This window comes from Suricata suricatta, chromosome 12, assembly GCF_006229205.1.
Source record: "Suricata suricatta isolate VVHF042 chromosome 12, meerkat_22Aug2017_6uvM2_HiC, whole genome shotgun sequence".
NCBI lineage: Eukaryota > Metazoa > Chordata > Mammalia > Carnivora > Herpestidae > Suricata > Suricata suricatta.
Genome location: NC_043711.1, coordinates 7707735 through 7724196, shown reverse-complemented (window position 1 = coordinate 7724196; position 16462 = coordinate 7707735). Strand labels below are relative to the sequence as shown.

The window sequence follows — 16462 nt, the reverse complement described above, 5'->3', positions numbered from 1 at the left end:
CGCCGCCGCCGCCGCGTCCCCGCAGGCCTCGGCGTAGTCTCGGAGCAGCACGCGGGCCCAGGAGCCTGCGGGGAGAGAATGGATGACGGAGCAGCGAGCCGCGGCGGCCATCCCGCCGGGCCGCCTCCCGCCGCTACTCACCCAACCGCGCCCACACGCCGGGCTTGGCGGTCCCCGGGCCCGCCGGCTCTCCCCGGTTTCGGGACCAAAGTCGCTTGAGAGCGGCCGCCGCCATGCTCTTCCGGCGTGGCGCCCGCTTTCCGAAGAGAAACGCCGGGAACGCGTAGGAAAGGGTCCGGGCGGCTCTCCTGCACCAGAGGCGAGAGCGCCGGAAGTGGCTTCCGGTCGGAAGAGGCTGAAAAGCGGACTCGGCGCCGGATGTTGCTGTCCGGTCTGAGCGGGGTCTTCGCCGTCGGGTAGGCGGGTCGCGCAGGCGCAGAGAGTCTGGGCCACGCCGCTCGAGGGAGCCTCAGGTGAGGGGGGCGGGGCGCCCCTGCGGGGGGTTCACACCCGGCCTGGGGCCTTTAGCTGCCAGGCCGCGCTCTGCTGAGGGACAGACATGGGGGGGGGGGGGGGCGGGAGTGGTGGGCACCGAAGAGGATTGGGAGCGGGCGTCATTGGCTTCTGTCCTCAGAGTGGGATGCGGTGAGGCCCCTGCGGGACCATGGCAGCAGCCGACGAGTTGGCCTTCCACGGTAAGTACGACATTGACCTGGCCCGGTCCCGCCGGCCAGAGCCACCCCCCTGGTTTCCATCTCCCGTGTTACCTAAATCCCTAGCCAGCTGTGAGCCCCGACCCAGGCACGACACCCGTTCCTGGCTCGAACCCCGCTCCGACCTGAGCGCAGATCTCAAACCGGAGCCTCCATCCCTGACCTGGCCCTCACGCTAGCACTAGCCTTAAATTGTGGGGTGCGAGAACACACCTTCCACCTTCCCCCAAACTTAGGAAGCTAGGGCCTTCGTTGGAGAGAAGGGTCAGGAGGCCCCGGTCGGGAGTTTGGGCCCCCAGAGGAGCACTGGGCCAAGCCAGCCTGTCCCGACTGCCCAAGCCTGCCTGTGGCTCATATTCCTTCTCGACAGAGTTCGAGGAAGCCTCCAATTTGCTGGCTGAGACCCCGGATGCGGCCACTATTGGCGGAAGCGGTCAGCTGACCCCGCAGGGGCATGTGGCTGTGACTGTGGACTCAGGCGGGAGCAATGGAGCGGAGGAAGAGGGCGAGGAGAGTGACAGGACGGCGGTGAGTCACAAAAGTGCCCGTGCCCTGCCTCTGCCCAGCCCTGCTGCTGCCCCGGCTGGGAGGGTGCTCCTGAGCTCCCCTGCTGTGTAGCTCTTGCAGGAGAAGCCGCAGCCCGGACTCTGGACCTTTGGCTACTACCAGACTTTCTTTGACGTGGACACATCCCAGGTCAGGCCTTGCAAGCTGGTGGCATGGGGCTTGGAGTCACGGTGGAGTCCCGTCCCTATTCACGGATCCCTCAGTGAGGAGGAACACTCAGCTGGGCAGAGAGATGGGACGCCAAGGTCAGGCCCGGGGAGGAGCAGAGGCAGGGGACCAAAGGCGAGGGAAGGAACGAAGTGTCACAGGAGCTATCTGTCACTTGGTCTGGTTGGAGAGTGGGAGATGGGGGACAGGCAGGCAGGGCCCGTGTGCGCTGCTGAGGAGTCTTATACTGAGGGTGCTGGGAAGTCTGGGGAAGGGTTTAGAGCAGGAGAGGAAACAGATGTGGTGCAAAGGAGATGGGTCAGAGGTGCCAGCGAGGGAGAGACTGAGTCCGGCGTGCAGAGCAGGGGCCAGAGTGGAGATGTAGGCACGACAAGGAGGCCAAGAACTTGAGTGTCCCGGGGCTGGAGGGGCGGCAGTGACCCGGGCAGGTCAGGGCGGCCCAGCCAAGAGGAGGGAGCAGCAGAGCGAAGGCAAGGCGGGCCCAGAAGAGTGGTTCAGAGTGGTAGCATGCTGGGAGCTGGCCAGGGGAAGGTGCTGCAGCCCACTGAGCCCAGGGGCACCAACTGAGCCCTTTCAGACAGAGGAGCTGGGAAGTCGGCAAGGAAGGAGCCACTAAGGGCAGAGCAGGAGCCTGGCCCTTTTGGTTGCAGATAAGGGCCCCGGGCAGGCTTCCATTCTGCGCCCCTCCTTGTCCTTAGGTCCTGAACCGAATCAAAGGCTCACTGCTGCCCTGGCCTGGCCACAACTTTGTACGGCACCATCTGCGCAATCGGCCAGACCTGTACGGTGAGTGGGGGCGTGCACTCAGCTTGGTAATTCCCTCAGCGCATGTGGCCTGAGCGCCAGCCCCCAGCCTGCAGTTTAGAGCGTTGCCCTCCTGCATGGCTTGGTCAGGGAAGGCCCATCTGAGGACCAGAGAATGGGCCTTGTTCGTGGTGGGGGTGGGGAGACCTAGGGGAAGAACATTCCAGAAGAGGGCCTAAGCCCTGTGGTGGGAACATGCCAGAACTGCCGGGCAGCAGCATCATTGGAGCAGAGCGAGCTGCGTCAGGTCACGGGGTTGACGTGACCAATCTTGTGGGCTTTGTAGGCCGCAGTGAGAAGGGATTTCAGTCAAGGGCTCTTGGGCTTCCTCTGGCCACTGCGGCAGGGGATGGGGGGACAAGGAAAGGTGCCAGGAGGGCAGGGAGGCACTGATGCCGAGGTCCAAGTGTGGGATGGCGGGGTCAGCCCCAGGGGAGGGCAGTGGTTGGACCGGGGACTAGAGCTCGAAGGTGGAGCCCACGAGGGGCGCCTGGGTGGCTCAGTCGGTTGAGTCTCCAGCTTCGGCTCAGGTCAGATCTCACGTTCGTGGGTTCGAGCCCCGCGTCGGGCTCTGTGCTGACAGCTAGCTCAGAGCCTGGAGCCTGCTTCAGATTCTGTCTCCTTCTCTCTCTACCCCTCCCCCTCTCATGTTCTGTCTCTCTCTGTATCAAAAATAAATAAAACATTTAAAAAAATTAAAAAAAAAAAGAAGGTGGAGCCCACGAGATTTGCTGAGGCACCAGATACGGGGTGGGGGGAGCCCCGCAGGGACGGCTCCTCAACTTTCGCCAGAACCACTAGAGGGACGGACTGGTCAGTCCGTGACTGGAAGAGCTGGGCAGGATTGAGGGGAGAACCAAGGGTGCGAGGCCGCACATGGAGGTGCTGTCCGCGCGAGGTTTAGGGCACAGACCCGGACTTGAGACCTTTGGGGAGTCGTCAGCCTGGAGGTGACATAGAGCCCTGAGGTTGGACAAGATCGCGCCAGGGGTGAATACAGATGGGAGATGGTCCCCATCATTAAAGGGATCAGGGGGTTAAAGAGGGTGAGGAATTGCCAGGGAGGGGATGCAGAGGACAGGAGAACGGAGTCCCATCTAGAAAGCACATGCGGGGTGTTTCCAGAAGGGAGAGATCAGCTACAGCAAAGGGAGGGACCGAGCCAGCAGCAGATCCGGCCGCCGCTGGTCGGACCTGGGGAAGAGTCCGGCTGATGGGGCGGTGGGGGTGGAGCTGGCTCAGGGCTGGGAAAGCAGCTCGGGTCCTAGCGCCGTGGCCATGGGCACATCGCTCATCCTGTGCCCTGCCCACAGGCCCCTTCTGGATCTGTGCCACGCTGGCCTTCGTCCTGGCCGTCACTGGCAACCTGACGCTGGTGCTGGCCCAGAGGAGGGACCCCTCCATCCATTACAGCCCCCAGTTCCACAAGGGTAGGTGGAGGGCGAGGCGTAGCAGCGGGCAGAGCTGGGAGCGCCGCGGGGCCCCGAGGGTGACCGCCGGCCCTGTCCTGCGCCCCGCAGTGACCGTGGCCAGCGTCACCATCTACTGCTATGTCTGGCTGGTGCCGCTGGCGCTGTGGGGCTTCCTGCGGTGGCGGAAGCGTGTCCGGGAGCGCGTGGGGCCGTACACCTTCCTGGAGACCGTGTGTGTCTACGGCTACTCGCTCTTCGTCTTCATCCCCACCGTGGTAAGTGCGGCCTGGGGCTGGGGGCGGCGGGCGCCGTGGGGACAACCAGCGGCCAGCTGCCTGTGTCGCCCCCAGGTCCTGTGGCTCATCCCCGTCCCGTGGCTGCAGTGGCTGTTCGGGGCGCTGGCCCTGGCCCTGTCGGCTGCTAGCCTGGTGTTCGCCTTCTGGCCTGTCGTCCGCGAGGACACCCGCTTGGTGGCCGCCGTGCTGCTCTCCACGGTCGTGCTGCTCCACGCCCTTCTGGCCACGGGCTGTAAGGTATGGGGTGGGGGGAGTGGGGGCAGGGAGGGAGTGGGGGTGGGGGTCACCGGCCCCCACCAGCGCTGACCCAGGGGGGGTTTCGGTTCAGTTTTACTTCTTCCAGCCGCTGCCCCTGGCGCCTCTACCCCAGGCCACGTCTCTGCCCCCGAACCTGCCGCCGCCCACCCTGAGGCCCCAGGTGACCTAGGAAGGCCCGAGCTGCTGGTAAGGGACCGTTTCCGGCTGTGACTAGGGTCTTCCCGCCATTGCTCCTCCACTGAGGCTGGAAGGGCTGGCGGATCCTGGGAGTGTGTCTCTTTCAGGCCCACCCAGAGGGGACGCCTCTGCCTTCCCCGCCCCTCACACGAGGACTGACGGCTCCCTTGACCCCTCAAGGTCACGCTGCTGCTTTCCAGACTTTTCTTACAAAGCAAACACTTTTATTTTCTATGCAAAGGTGAATCAGAGAATTTATATAAAGGAGGGAAAGGGACAGCCGAGCAGGGAGTTGACGAGGTGGCCGTCACCCCGAGCTGCCCGCTAGGCCTCTGCTTTCCCTGGGGGGGTGGGGGGAGGACGGGGAACAGCCGGGAGAGCCCAGGGGGCCACCCCCACCTCCGCTTCGCCTGCCCTTCCCAGGGGGGCCCGGTCAGCAGGTCCTGGGGCCTCTGCGCCTGAGCTCCACCACGGCCAGCTTGGGGCTGTTAGAAATGGGGCGGGGGAGCAGAAGAAGATGGCCTGTGCTGAAACATACATTTCCTCGTTTATTTTCCGTTTTAGTGGGGGCGGGGGTGGGGAGAGGTCCCTGCAAGGCCCCTTCCCAGGCCGGGAGGGACCACAATGCCATCATAGTCATAGGGACTGGAGCGTCTACAAACGTGGAGGGAAACACACAGGCCTACGTGAGCTACGAGGGAGAAGGACGCCTTCCACGACAGAGCCTCGAGGGCGCTCGGGTCTGCCCCTTCCCTCCAGGCCCAGGGCCTACGGGGCCACCTGCTCTAGCGCTTGGTAGGGGTGGGGGAGGGGACCTGCAGGGGCTCAGGGGCAGGACAGCAGCAAGAGGCAGGGGCCAAGGACGGAGGGCCTTCCCGACAGCCGGGGTGGGTTGTACATTCAAGTGTGAGGTGAACCCTTTGGTGGGAGGGCCAGGCCTCGGGTCTCCAGAGGCCTGGCCCTGCCCCTATCCCGAAGCCACGGCAGGGCTGCCCCTCACCCCTGCGCCTTTGGGCCGGAGGAAGGGGCTGCTGGCTCGGCCCGGCCGGCCTGGTTCCTCAGAGGGTCTGTGGATTGACACTGGTTCTTCTCGTAAAAAAATAAAATTAAAAAAAGCAGCATGTCACGCCCATTGTGACCAAGGCCTGGTAGTTGAAGGGGAGGCCCCAGACGGCCTTCCCCCTGGAGACAGGCAGAGGGGGGCCAGCGCCGAGGGACCCTGGGGGAGCAGCTGCTGCCCCCCCTCCCCGCCAGGCCCGCAGCTGTCGGGCCCGGACACGCCTGTTACAGAAGATGTCAAACCCAGGTCAGGGTGGAGGGCAGGAGGGGGAAGCAGGGCTCCCACGACATGATCTTGTGTAAAACACGGCAGCGACACACGCTCGGGGCCAAGATGGGGGGGGGGGGGGGGAAGGGGGGCAGCGGCAATGGTGTGTAAAAAAGTGTCCGAGTTCCCATAGCAAAGAGAGCTGTGACCGGGTGTTTGGGCTCCTCCGGTACGGGGTGAAAGCCGCCCAGGCAAGGGGTGGGTGGGCAGGGTCTTCATTTGGTTTCCTGGTGCTGTCAGTCTGTTCGATGCCGGCGGTGCCTAGCTCCCATAGTGCATGGTGTTGGTCGGGATGGACATGGGGGAGGCCATCGAGATGGCAGGGCCGCCCATGGTGAACTGGCTGTTGACCGCGTAGTGGGCGCTGGAGCCGCCGCCGCCGCCGCCCTGGGCGCCCGAGGAGCCTGCGGGGTGGGCACGGGCACTGAGAGGCCGGCTCGGCCCCCTCGCCCGCCCAGACCCGCAGCAGAGTCAGAGAGAGAGAGAGCAGGCGAGAGGGCAGGCGGGTAGCCCGGGGCTCGGCACGCGCACCCCCGTGAGACCCCACCCCCGCCGCCCGCCGTTACCTTGGACAATCCCCGTGCTCATTATGGAGCCCATCCGGGAGTGGGTGTGATTGACAATCCCCGTGTTGGCTGCGCAGCGGGCGGGAGGGAGGAAGGAAGGGAGACGGTGTCACCGTCCCCGGCCTGGCCCCCCCACACCCCCGTCTCGCTAGGGTGCGGGGAGGGTGGGCGCGGTGGCTGCAGAGCGAGGCAGAGAGGAGCGGAACAGGGGGCCTCCGCCGGGAGCCCCAGGAAGAGGAGGAGGTGGTGCGGAGACTTGGCAGCGCAGAAAGCCCGAGCGCGGACGCTCCTGGCTGTGCCCCGCGCTGCTCCCGGACCCCAGGGGACACTCACCTAAAGGAATCAGGTTGTTGTGGCCCACGCTGGAGCCGCCGGCAATAACACTGCTCAGGTCGTAGGCGGTCGGCATCCCTGCGTGTGGAGGGGGGCAGGTCAGCGGCTGGGAGCTGGTGACCCGGCCCGGGAGCCCCCGCCGCCCGCCTCGCCCACGCGGGGCCGCTCACCAGCCACGGCCATCCCGCTGCTGAGGTTGTAGGTGCTGCCCGTGTTCCACATGTTCTCCGAGGGCGACGTGTAGTGGGAGCCAGGCGGGGGCGAGGGCGTCGTGCCCGTGTATCTGCAGCGGACAGACGCGGGCGCAGGGGTGAGAGGCTGCCAGCTGGGAGGGGTGCCCCGCATTCGGGCCGAGGGCCGAGCCTACCTGAAGAAGGGGTTTTTCAGATCCAGGAGGTTACTGGACTTGGACCCCGTCTGGTCTACCTGGGCCACAATACTGATGTCATAGCTCTGTCTGCAGAGAGGGCAAGGGGAGGGACAGCCATGAGCTGGCTGTGTCGCCGGACCCCTGCCTCCCCCAGCCGCAGGTGGCAGCTCACACCTTTTGTTGGCGATAAGCAGACATGTCCCTGAGAGCGTGTCCCCAGCCTTGGCGAACAGCGGTGACTGGAACAGGCACCGGACCTGGTACCAGTGGGTCAGGGGCTCCGTCGGGGCCGTGGACAGCCACACTGTCATTCTGCAAGGACAGGCATACGCTTGACCAGGCTGGAGCCGCCATCCTGTGCACCCTGAGCTCTACCCAGGCATCTCTGATGGGTCCCCTGGGGTCCTGGAGCCGAGACAGGCTGCTGCCCGGGCATCCCAGGCACGGGCCTGTGTGTGCACACAGATCCATGGGCACCGGGGGCCCGCTCACCCTGACCTCTGTGCCAAGAGACAGAGACCAGGTCCCACAAAGGACAGCCACCGAGCGCAGGGTAGACGCCCCCTCCCACAACAGTCTCCGGCTCAAAGGTGAGTGCTCACTGCCTTTTGGAGGGGTCCGGGAACCTAGGGGTGTCCTGTCCTTCCCCCTAGTCCCCAGGTAGCCTCCCAAGCCGGCCAGGCCTGGGGTGTCACTGCAGGGAGTCCGGGGACCGGGGCAGCGGGGAGCGCGCGGCGTGCTCTGAGCTCTTGTGGACTCACATGGAGCCGATGAAGGCGACATCAAACCAGAAGGCCAGACCGTGAACCAGCCCGGAATGCAGCATGTGGAATTTGAATGGGATTTCTATCCTGGAAGGCAAAGGGCTGCTGCCAGAGGGGTGGCTGGGTGCAGTGGCCGGGGGCCCTTGCGTGCCCGCCCGCGGGCAACTGCGGTGGCCCTAGACTCCAGCAGGAGCCACGCTCAGGAGGAGGGGCCGGGGTGCCGGTACCTGTGCAAATCTCCTTCTTTGGCTTCTAAGAAGTTCACTGTGTACTTGACAGACTTGGCCATCAGGATCCGGATGTCAAATGTATCCTGGGAGAGACCACAGCATGACTTGGCTTCAGGCATGGAGGCCAGGCAGGAAGGGGACAGCTCCGTCCCTCTCCCCTTCTGGCCACGGCCTCGAGGCCATTCGGCCAAAACCACTTCGCCCTCCCTACTCAGCTACGCTGGGGGCGGATGACGTGGGACACCACCGTGAGGGGCAGTGGGGTGGCAGTTCTCAAAATAAGCGCCGTCCCCGGGCACTAGAGATGTGGCGGCTCCGCTGCCGGGAATCTGACCTGCAGGTGCGCGTGCACGCTTGCAAGTTTACGTGCGTAATCAGGTGGTCTAGAGCAGAGACGCTCTGGAAACCAACTTGTTAAACCACCACTGTGCCGGCCGTAAAAGACTACGAGAAAGAACGAAGAGGCTCTTTATCAACAGACTAAGAAAGATCTCCGAGAGAAACTGTTAGGTTAAAAAGCAAGTTGGAGAGGCGCCTGGGTGGCTCAGTCGGTTAAGCCTCCGGCTTCGGCTCAGGTCAGATCTCGTGTTCGTGGGTTCGAGCCCCGCGTCGGGCTCTGTGCTGACAGCCAGCTCAGAGCCTGGAGCCTGCTTCCGGTTCTGTACCTCCCTCTCTCTGTGACCCTCCCCTGCTCTCACACTGTCTCAAAAAAAAATTTTTTTTTAAAAAGCAAGTTGGAGAACTACGTGGATGTCCACACCCAGCTATGACGAAGGCTTTTCACCAGACTAACACTCCTGGAGGAACTGTACGCGCTAAGATACAAAGGAAAGTGACCACAGCAGCCCCGGCTTCGAGAGCCCACATCCTAGCGGGAAGGGAGAGGGGTTTGCGCTTGGCCTGTGCCGTTCTCCTTGGGGCAGGACCTGTCAGCAGCCTCCCTGGATGGACAAAGTGAACCGGGGGCTCAGGGTTACCAAGGCAGCTAGGATTCAGGGTCAAGATATGAAACAAAAGGGAAGCGTGGAAGCCTGAGATGGACGCTCTACACGCAGGCGCGCTGGGCGGCATGCGCCGTCCCTGCGCTGTGCTGCGGGGTGGCGCCTGGAGGCAGGGAGGCCAGGCCGAGAGCCACTTACAAGACGCTGAAAAACAAGAGGCTCAGCTGCGTCCTGGTGCTGGGAGGCCTGGCCGAGGGGCCCCCCGGGGGGGGGGGGCGCCCCCTGTGCTTACGCGGAGACCCCTGCAGGCAAGGCCCTAAAGCAGCAGTTCTTGAAATGGTCTCTCCCAGAGCAGTCCTGAGGCCAAAGCTGTTTTCATGATAATACTAAGATGCTCTCTGCCTTTCCCTGGGGCTCGCTCGCCTGTGACAAACACAGCTGACTGAACACAGGAGCAGAGTCCAACTGCCTCCCGGGAAGCCAGACATTAAGGAGATTTGCAAATTAAAAATACCAACTATTCTCACTGAAAATTACTGGAGAATGTTTTTTTCTTTCCTTAAAAATGCTATTTAGGGGGCACCTGGGTGGCCCTGGTCATGATCTCGTGGTTCGTGGGTTTAAGCCCCGCGTTGGGCTCTGTGCTGACAGCTCAGAGCCTGGAGCTGCTTCGGATTCTCGGTCTCCCTCTCTGCCCCTCCCCTGCTCATGCTGTCTCTCAACAAATAAATGTTTTCTTAAAATACTATTTATGGTAACCTGTAATGAGCTTATTTTTAAACAAATACATATTTCTTAATATTTTGGGCTTCATACCAAGAGATAGACAGTATATCAATAGGTAAAACATTAACAAAGCTATTGGGGATTCTCCATTTTTAAGAATGTAAACAGGTCATTTAAGACCAAAATGCTTGAAAACAACTGCCCGTCCTGCAAGGAAGCCAAGAAATAGACCAGCAAAGTCAAGTCTGAAAAGCAGCCTCTAAATATATCAACTGCCTTATAGGACCAAGGGGATCTATCTGTATCTGGCTAATTGCCTGAAGGAAGGAAGGAAAAACATCATCCAGAGCCTATCTATAACTTTTCATCCTGGCATCCAATGACCAGACATGCCAAGACACAGAACAAAAGAATGAGAGCCAAAAACTAAGGGAATAAACAAAAAAAGACACTGAACACCCAAATAGTAATAGTGACCATAGATTTACAATGTGTACAAGAAAAAAGGTAGAAAAAATGTATTTCAGAGAACTAAAATAAAAAAGCAAAATGAGATCCTAGTACTGAAATTAAGAATTAGAAAAACTAGGGCACCTGGGTGGCTTAGTCAGTTAAGCAGCCGACTTCAGCTTAGGTCATGATCTCATGGTTTGTGGGTTCGAGCCCCGCATTGGGCTCTGGGCTGACAGCTCAGAGCCTGGAGCCTGCTTCGGATTCTGTGTCTTCTCCTCTCTCTCTGACCCTCCCCTACTCACACTCTGTATGTGTCTCTCAAAAATAAATGTTAAAGAAAATTAGGAAATCAGCTTAAATGGCAAAGATTGAAACTGGAAGATGAATCAGTAGGATGTGTGAAAATGAAGCAAAGAGAGAAAAAAGGATGGAAGGAGAAAAAGAATGAGGCTGAGGTAGTGTTTAAGAGTGCCCAAGAGTCTCCCCAAAACTAGTGAAAGACATCAAGTGGGGAAAAACAATGTAACCTTATTAATAAAAAAGATAATGAAACAGTTTAAAAGAAACATTCAGGGTAAAGAGAAAAAAGATGACAAATTTGAATCAACAAAGACCAGTAATTACATTGAATGTAAAGTGGTCTCAATGTGTAAGTAAAAGACAAAAAATAAAAAAGTCAATCTGATTAAAAAACAAATCCCAGGGGCGCCTGGGTGGCTCAGTTGGTTGAGCATCTGACTTCAGCTCAAGTCATGATCTCACAGTTCATGGGTTCGAGCCCTGCTTATAGCTAGCTCAGAGCCTGGAGCCTGTCTTTGGATTCTGTCTCTCCCTCTCTCTCTATCCCTCCCCTGCTTACGTTCTCTCTCTCTCAAAAAACATTTTAAAAAATTTGTTTTAAATCCCAAATATAATGCTGCTTACATGAGACAATCCTTAATAAGGACATAAAAAGGTTGAATGTAGAAATATGAAAAAACATACTGTACAAATATTAACCAAAAGAAGGCCAGAGTAGCTGAACTATTACTAGGGAAAAGAAAAAAACAAAAAACAGAGGAACAAAAAAAGGACTGTAGAGCAACCTGTACCACTTGAGGGGAAAAAAAGGAACCCCTTTTATAATGATAAAAGGATCAATCCAACAGGAAGATAAACAGTCCTAAATCTGTATGTACCTAATAACATAATGCCAAAAAACCATAAAGCCAAAACTCAGAAAAAGAAATCTACAATAAGTGATAGGAAGAGCAGATCCCAGCCTCCCCCTCCTCCCCAAATCCGTAGAGAAAGGCAAGATTTGATCAACATGATTAACTATTGTGACCGAATTGACAATAGAGCATTCTTCTCAATAACTGATATATTTTTTTCTCAAGTACAGATAGAACATTAACCAAAAGAGATCACATAGTAGGCACAAAGCAACTGTCAACAAATTTCAAAGGACTGAAATCATACGGTGTATGTTCTCTCATCATAGAAAGAAAATAGCTTGCTAATTATGCTATATTTTGAGAGAGAAAAAGATTACACACTTAGATATTAAGCTTCATATATGGAAACCAACTTGGTAATAAACTATTAATAAAAAAGATACTAAGCTTCTGAAAAGATATACAAGAAATACTGTTTGTAGGCTTTCAGTTTTATACTTTTATGATTTTTGAACCATATGTGTCTATATATCAGTTCAAAAATCTCAAATAATCTCAATCTCAAAAATCAAAATCAGTTGACCACGAATCAATCTAGCGGCAGCTGCATGGATTCTGCCTGCGTACCATATGTTAAAGCACTCCACACGCATGCCACTTTATTCCCAACAACCTCTGTGTGACCTCTGGGTAGCAGCAAAAGCAAGAGCTCAGAGAGGGGCAGGGCCTTTCCTAGGGCTGCACAGGTTGCACAAGGCCAAACAGGAAAGCCTACAGCCCCTCAGGTCCCCCCACAGGAGGGCCATGCCCAGTGCTAACTGCCATCATGCCTTGGGTGCACCACTCACCACCACTGGCTGCCGGAAATACTCGTCCACTGCCGCGCCTCGGAGGGCTGACAGGTCCACTCCATGGAAGGATGGCTGGTACCTGCAGAAAGCCCCCATCCCCCACAGCAAGGTCACCAGCAGCAGGAGAGACAGGTGGGGGCGGGCTGCCTTCTCTCCCAGCTGGACCTCATCCAGCCCAAGTCTCTTGGGTCCTACCAAGGATGCGGAGAAAAAGAGAAGCAGGGCTGCCCCTGAGAAGGCAGGACACCCAGGTCACACTCACCAGAAGTTGGCCTTGGTGAACTGCTCCATGTAGAGCTGTTCATCCGTGAAGGGTGCAAGATGGACGTCACCAATGGTGGGGAACATGTTTCCTGGGAGTGGGGGACAGGGAGGGGTGCTGGCGTCAGGGTGGGACGTCCTGAAGCGCCTGGCTAAGCGTCCAAATGGCCCCAGGAACCCCGGGCCGGGGACTTCCTAGCCTCCCATTCATTCGTTTGCGCATCCGTGCGCCACAAAGGTACTGAGCATCGTCTCTGCTGCTGGCCAAGATGAGCACTTGACATGCACGGTCTCATTAAACTCAGACAGCCAGCCAGGGAGGCAGGAAGGCCTGTCCTCACGTTCCGTTACTAGGGCCGGGAGGTGGGAAGGCACCTGTCAGGGCCCGAGGGGGTAAGCGAGCGGTGCCTGGGGTGCAGCCAGGCCTGCGGGTCCGGGCTCGGCCAGCCAGGTGGTGCCTCTCACGTGCTGTCCCTGGACAGGTGTGCAGCCAGGGAAAGTGAAGCAAAGCTTTCCGCATGAAGCGAAGGCAGGCCATAGGCTACACAGCGCCTCAGATGAGGCCAGAGGCTGGGAGTGGGGTGGGGGGGGAGGGGGGAGTTTAGCTGAGTCCCAGGCTCTGGCAAACAGGTGGGCCACATGGCCACCCTGGCCTGGCACATGGCCAGGGTCCTCCCTCCCTCTCTGACTCAGTGAACGGTGAGTCCGAGTCAGTGGCACAGAGCGCCAGGGCTTGGGAGGCCCCACCCACCTCGGGCAGTCTAGGGCCCCAGGTCACCTGGCCTCCAGATGTGGGCCCCCCTCCCTCCGTCCATGCAGGAGAGGGGGCCCTGAGGCACTGGGAAGAATCAGCCAGAAGGCTCAGCTACAGCCACTGGGATGGGGCGGGGGAGATGGCGGACTCTGGCTCAGAGACCACACACTCCAGGTCACCTGGCCAGGAGTAGACGGCCAGCCCCCAAGGGTGTCACGGGAAAGTGCGCCTGCTCTGAAGGCACCTAAAGGTACGTGGCTGGGGACAGGATTCCCTTCAATCCACGAAGGGCATGTTGGCATGAGACGAAGACAGGCACGTGGGAGCAGGCTGCCCGCCAGAGCCTGACTCCCCTCTGTGCTCGTGCCCCATAAGGAGGAGCCCGTTCTGTGGGGGCGCCACCCCCTGGCCAGCTTCATCTACCTACAGGACAGAAAGGGAGGAGACGGGGTCCAGGACAACCGCCCCACCAGCCAGCCTGGCCTCCCACACGCACACCCGTGACGCAGCCCACAGCTGCGGGGGGGGAGGGGTGCTCAGGACCAAAGCAGGTGTTTCTGCATAGAACCGCCTGCCCCTGGCCGCCAGCCTGCGTGCTCTGCCCCATGGCTGCGGCCCTGGCCGGGGTCCTCCTGTGCCACGCGCACACACACGCACACACCCCCTTGCTGGTACAGGAGTCACTCAACACACATGTACAAGCCCGGCACCTGGCACCGCCACGGCCACACCAGCGGACGCTCCAGGCCGAGGAACCCTGGACAGGAGCACGAGCAGGTGTGAACAGCCTGTGACCCAGGTGCGTGGGCGGGCGGGCACAGTGACACAGACGGGAGGCCACAGAAGGGCAGGCCAGACACTGGCCCCCTGACGCTCGAGAACCCCCAGCCCAGACTCTCGCACACGCGAACCCCCTCCTTCGTCTCCCTGGCTCAGTGCGGGAGGCTCTGGGGCCCGTCCCCCCAGGGTGAGGTCTGCGGTGCCGGGAGCGTAGACGGGAAGGCTGGCTCCTCAGGAAGGTGCCCACCGCGCAGCCCCTGCCACGACCCCCGCTCCCGCCGGACACCGTCCTCACGACACAGGCCGCGAGATGGCAGAGGCAGCGGTGGCCCGGAGGCTCTCGGGGCGGGCAGGGCAGGTGGAGGTCTGCCCCGCACCCCGGAAGCCACAGCCGGCTGGGGTGGGGAGGGGGCCGGGGGAGAAGGCCTCGATGCCCCCGGGCCCCCCAGGCCGCTGGTGCAGGCAGGCAGGGGTCAGAACCACGGTCGTACCGCCCGAGCTCCGCGGCAGGACCCCGCGCCGGCGAGGACACTCACCCCCCGGCCTCAGGTACTTCTTGGCGTGGAGGTAGCTCTCGAGCATGCGCTCGTTGAAGAGCATGTAGCCCATAGGCTCCGAGATGATGATGTCCACCTGCTCAGGGAGCGAGACTTCCTCCACCTTCCCGGGGATGACCACGATGCGCTCGGTGAGGTTGTTACTCTTCACCAAGACCTGTGGGCGCGTGGGGGGGGCCCAGAGGCGTCATGGGGGTCCCTGCACCCAGCCACACCGTGAGCCACCGCCTGACGACTCCTCTCGACGGCGTCCCAAACAGCTGGTGCCAGCTGCGGCCTGTCAACAGCTCACTGCAACCTCGGTCCTCTCTCAGGGCCTTTTCTGCAGTGGCTCCTTGGTCCCCTGATGTCACCTCCCCCCTCAGGGGACAACGGCTGATGGGAGTAGACGGGACGAGGAGGCCACAGCCACCAAGGCTAAACTTGGACACACTCTCCAATCCAGCGACTCCAGTGCTAAGAACGTGTCCCACAGACGTCACCGCACGTGAGAGGGGACACGTGCGGGGGGTTTGGTACAGCACATGTGTGGACTGCAAAGACCAAAGGTCCCTGACTGCCTAACTGCATCGAAACCAACAACAGTTCCCTGGGCAAAGGGACGCGCGGCAGCCACTCGAGGAGGGGAGGGAGCTCGTTTTGCGGGGACACGGCCTGTCGCAGGCACGCGGCGCAGGGGGCAGAGCACGGCGACGTGGCGGTGTGCGGTCAGAGGACGCGGGGCGGCCCCAAGAGCCCCCCAGGCAGGTCCGGAGGCAGGGAGGGGAAGGGAGGGAGCCTCGAAGTTTACCCTCTGCAGTGTTTTGCTTCTGAACCTTGCGAATGAAGGTTTCAGTGCGTGGGAAACGAAACAAAAAAATGACAGCATCAACGCAAGGAAACCCTACTGTTACCCACACTCCGCAGACGTGGGCCGTGGGGCTCGGAGCGGGGCCGCGGTCCCGCCCTGGTCCGTGTGACCGCACAGGCTACCCTCTCACCGGCCTGGCCCCGACCCCACCGTGGAGGGCACGCCAGCTCCGGTCCAGCAAGGCCGCCGCCCCGTAGGTTTGGGAGACAGGAGACCAAAACGGAGAAGAGCTGCGCCCAGGCTCCCCGGATGCGGGGGTCAAGGCTCCCGGCGGGCTGGCTTCCCCGGGCCGGAGCGGGGCTCGAGGACCCGCCGGGCTCCCCGGGCGCTGCTCACCTCTGCGTGCTGGGCCATGGTGCTGGCCTCCACCGCGTAGATCTTCCTGGCTCCAGCTTGTGCGGCAAAAAACGAGAGGATGCCAGAGCCACAGCCCACGTCCAGAACAATCTGCAGGAGGACAGGGGCAGTGAGGACAAGACGCTGGGGACGGGACGGTGATCCTAACGGAGTGTGCGCCCCTCAGCGCTCACTCCCCGCCGGACCCTCCCTGCTGAGGGCGCTCTGTGCCCTTCAGCCCGCATCCCAGCAACCCTGCCGGCTGCCGCCCACCCCCACGCCCACCCCCGCTGGTTCCTGGGCGCCGCCTGGAGCACATGGGCACCCGAGCTGGAATCCGAAGGTGGCCAAGGAGGATTTCTGAAGACTGCTGGGATGTTAAGACCATTACACCCTCTGAGGGCGGGTTCAAAACGGAATGGTTTGGGCTACGGATCGGTCTACGCAGCGTGGCGGACTCCCAGCTTCTCTGGGGGTGAGCACTCACAGCCAGGAGCCCCGCTTCCTTTTTAATCCGGAGTGTATGCGACTTGGTAATACTAAAAAGATGTTAAAAGCGACTAAGAAAACAACTAGACGGGGCGCCTGGGTGGCTCCGTCGGTTAAGCGTCCGGCTTCGGCTCAGGTCAGATCTCACGTTCGTGGGTTCAAGCCCCACATCGGGCTCTGTGCTGACAGCTAGCTCAGAGCCTGGAGCCTGCTTCAGATTCTGTGTCTCCCTCTCTCTCTGCCCTTCCCCTGCTCATGCTCTGTTTCTCTCTGTCTCAATAATAAATAAAAACATAAGATAAAAAATTTTAAAAAAAAAGAA

General features: G+C 60.1%; 3 protein-coding genes across 3 annotated transcripts in view; 1 reads left to right on the top strand and 2 right to left on the bottom strand.

Moving 5' to 3' along the window:
* TIMM29 (translocase of inner mitochondrial membrane 29) overlaps nucleotides 1-411 on the bottom strand; it is a 1450-nt gene extending 1039 nt beyond the window's left edge. The window contains exons 1-2 of the mRNA XM_029916593.1: nucleotides 142-411; nucleotides 4-65 (exon numbers count right to left, since the gene is read on the bottom strand). Of these exons, the coding sequence (XP_029772453.1) occupies nucleotides 4-65; nucleotides 142-235 (156 nt within the window). The 5' untranslated portion in view covers nucleotides 236-411. The remainder of the gene's footprint in view (nucleotides 1-3; nucleotides 66-141) is intronic.
* YIPF2 (Yip1 domain family member 2) lies at nucleotides 239-5521 on the top strand. The gene is made up of 10 exons (XM_029915921.1): nucleotides 239-473; nucleotides 635-695; nucleotides 1084-1241; nucleotides 1332-1409; nucleotides 2147-2234; nucleotides 3566-3682; nucleotides 3773-3939; nucleotides 4015-4197; nucleotides 4289-4404; nucleotides 4503-5521. The coding sequence occupies exons 2-9, from the start codon at nucleotides 665-667 to the stop codon at nucleotides 4385-4387; spliced, it is 921 nt and encodes a 306-aa protein (XP_029771781.1). The 5' UTR covers nucleotides 239-473; nucleotides 635-664; the 3' UTR covers nucleotides 4388-4404; nucleotides 4503-5521.
* CARM1 (coactivator associated arginine methyltransferase 1) overlaps nucleotides 4598-16462 on the bottom strand; it is a 17739-nt gene continuing 5874 nt past the window's right edge. Inside the window, exons 5-16 of the mRNA XM_029916592.1 lie at nucleotides 15652-15762; nucleotides 14445-14622; nucleotides 12376-12466; nucleotides 12111-12192; nucleotides 7983-8068; nucleotides 7753-7842; nucleotides 7166-7303; nucleotides 6989-7078; nucleotides 6792-6904; nucleotides 6622-6699; nucleotides 6289-6357; nucleotides 4598-6126 (exon numbers count right to left, since the gene is read on the bottom strand). Of these exons, the coding sequence (XP_029772452.1) occupies nucleotides 5984-6126; nucleotides 6289-6357; nucleotides 6622-6699; nucleotides 6792-6904; nucleotides 6989-7078; nucleotides 7166-7303; nucleotides 7753-7842; nucleotides 7983-8068; nucleotides 12111-12192; nucleotides 12376-12466; nucleotides 14445-14622; nucleotides 15652-15762 (1269 nt within the window). The 3' untranslated portion in view covers nucleotides 4598-5983. The remainder of the gene's footprint in view (nucleotides 6127-6288; nucleotides 6358-6621; nucleotides 6700-6791; nucleotides 6905-6988; nucleotides 7079-7165; nucleotides 7304-7752; nucleotides 7843-7982; nucleotides 8069-12110; nucleotides 12193-12375; nucleotides 12467-14444; nucleotides 14623-15651; nucleotides 15763-16462) is intronic.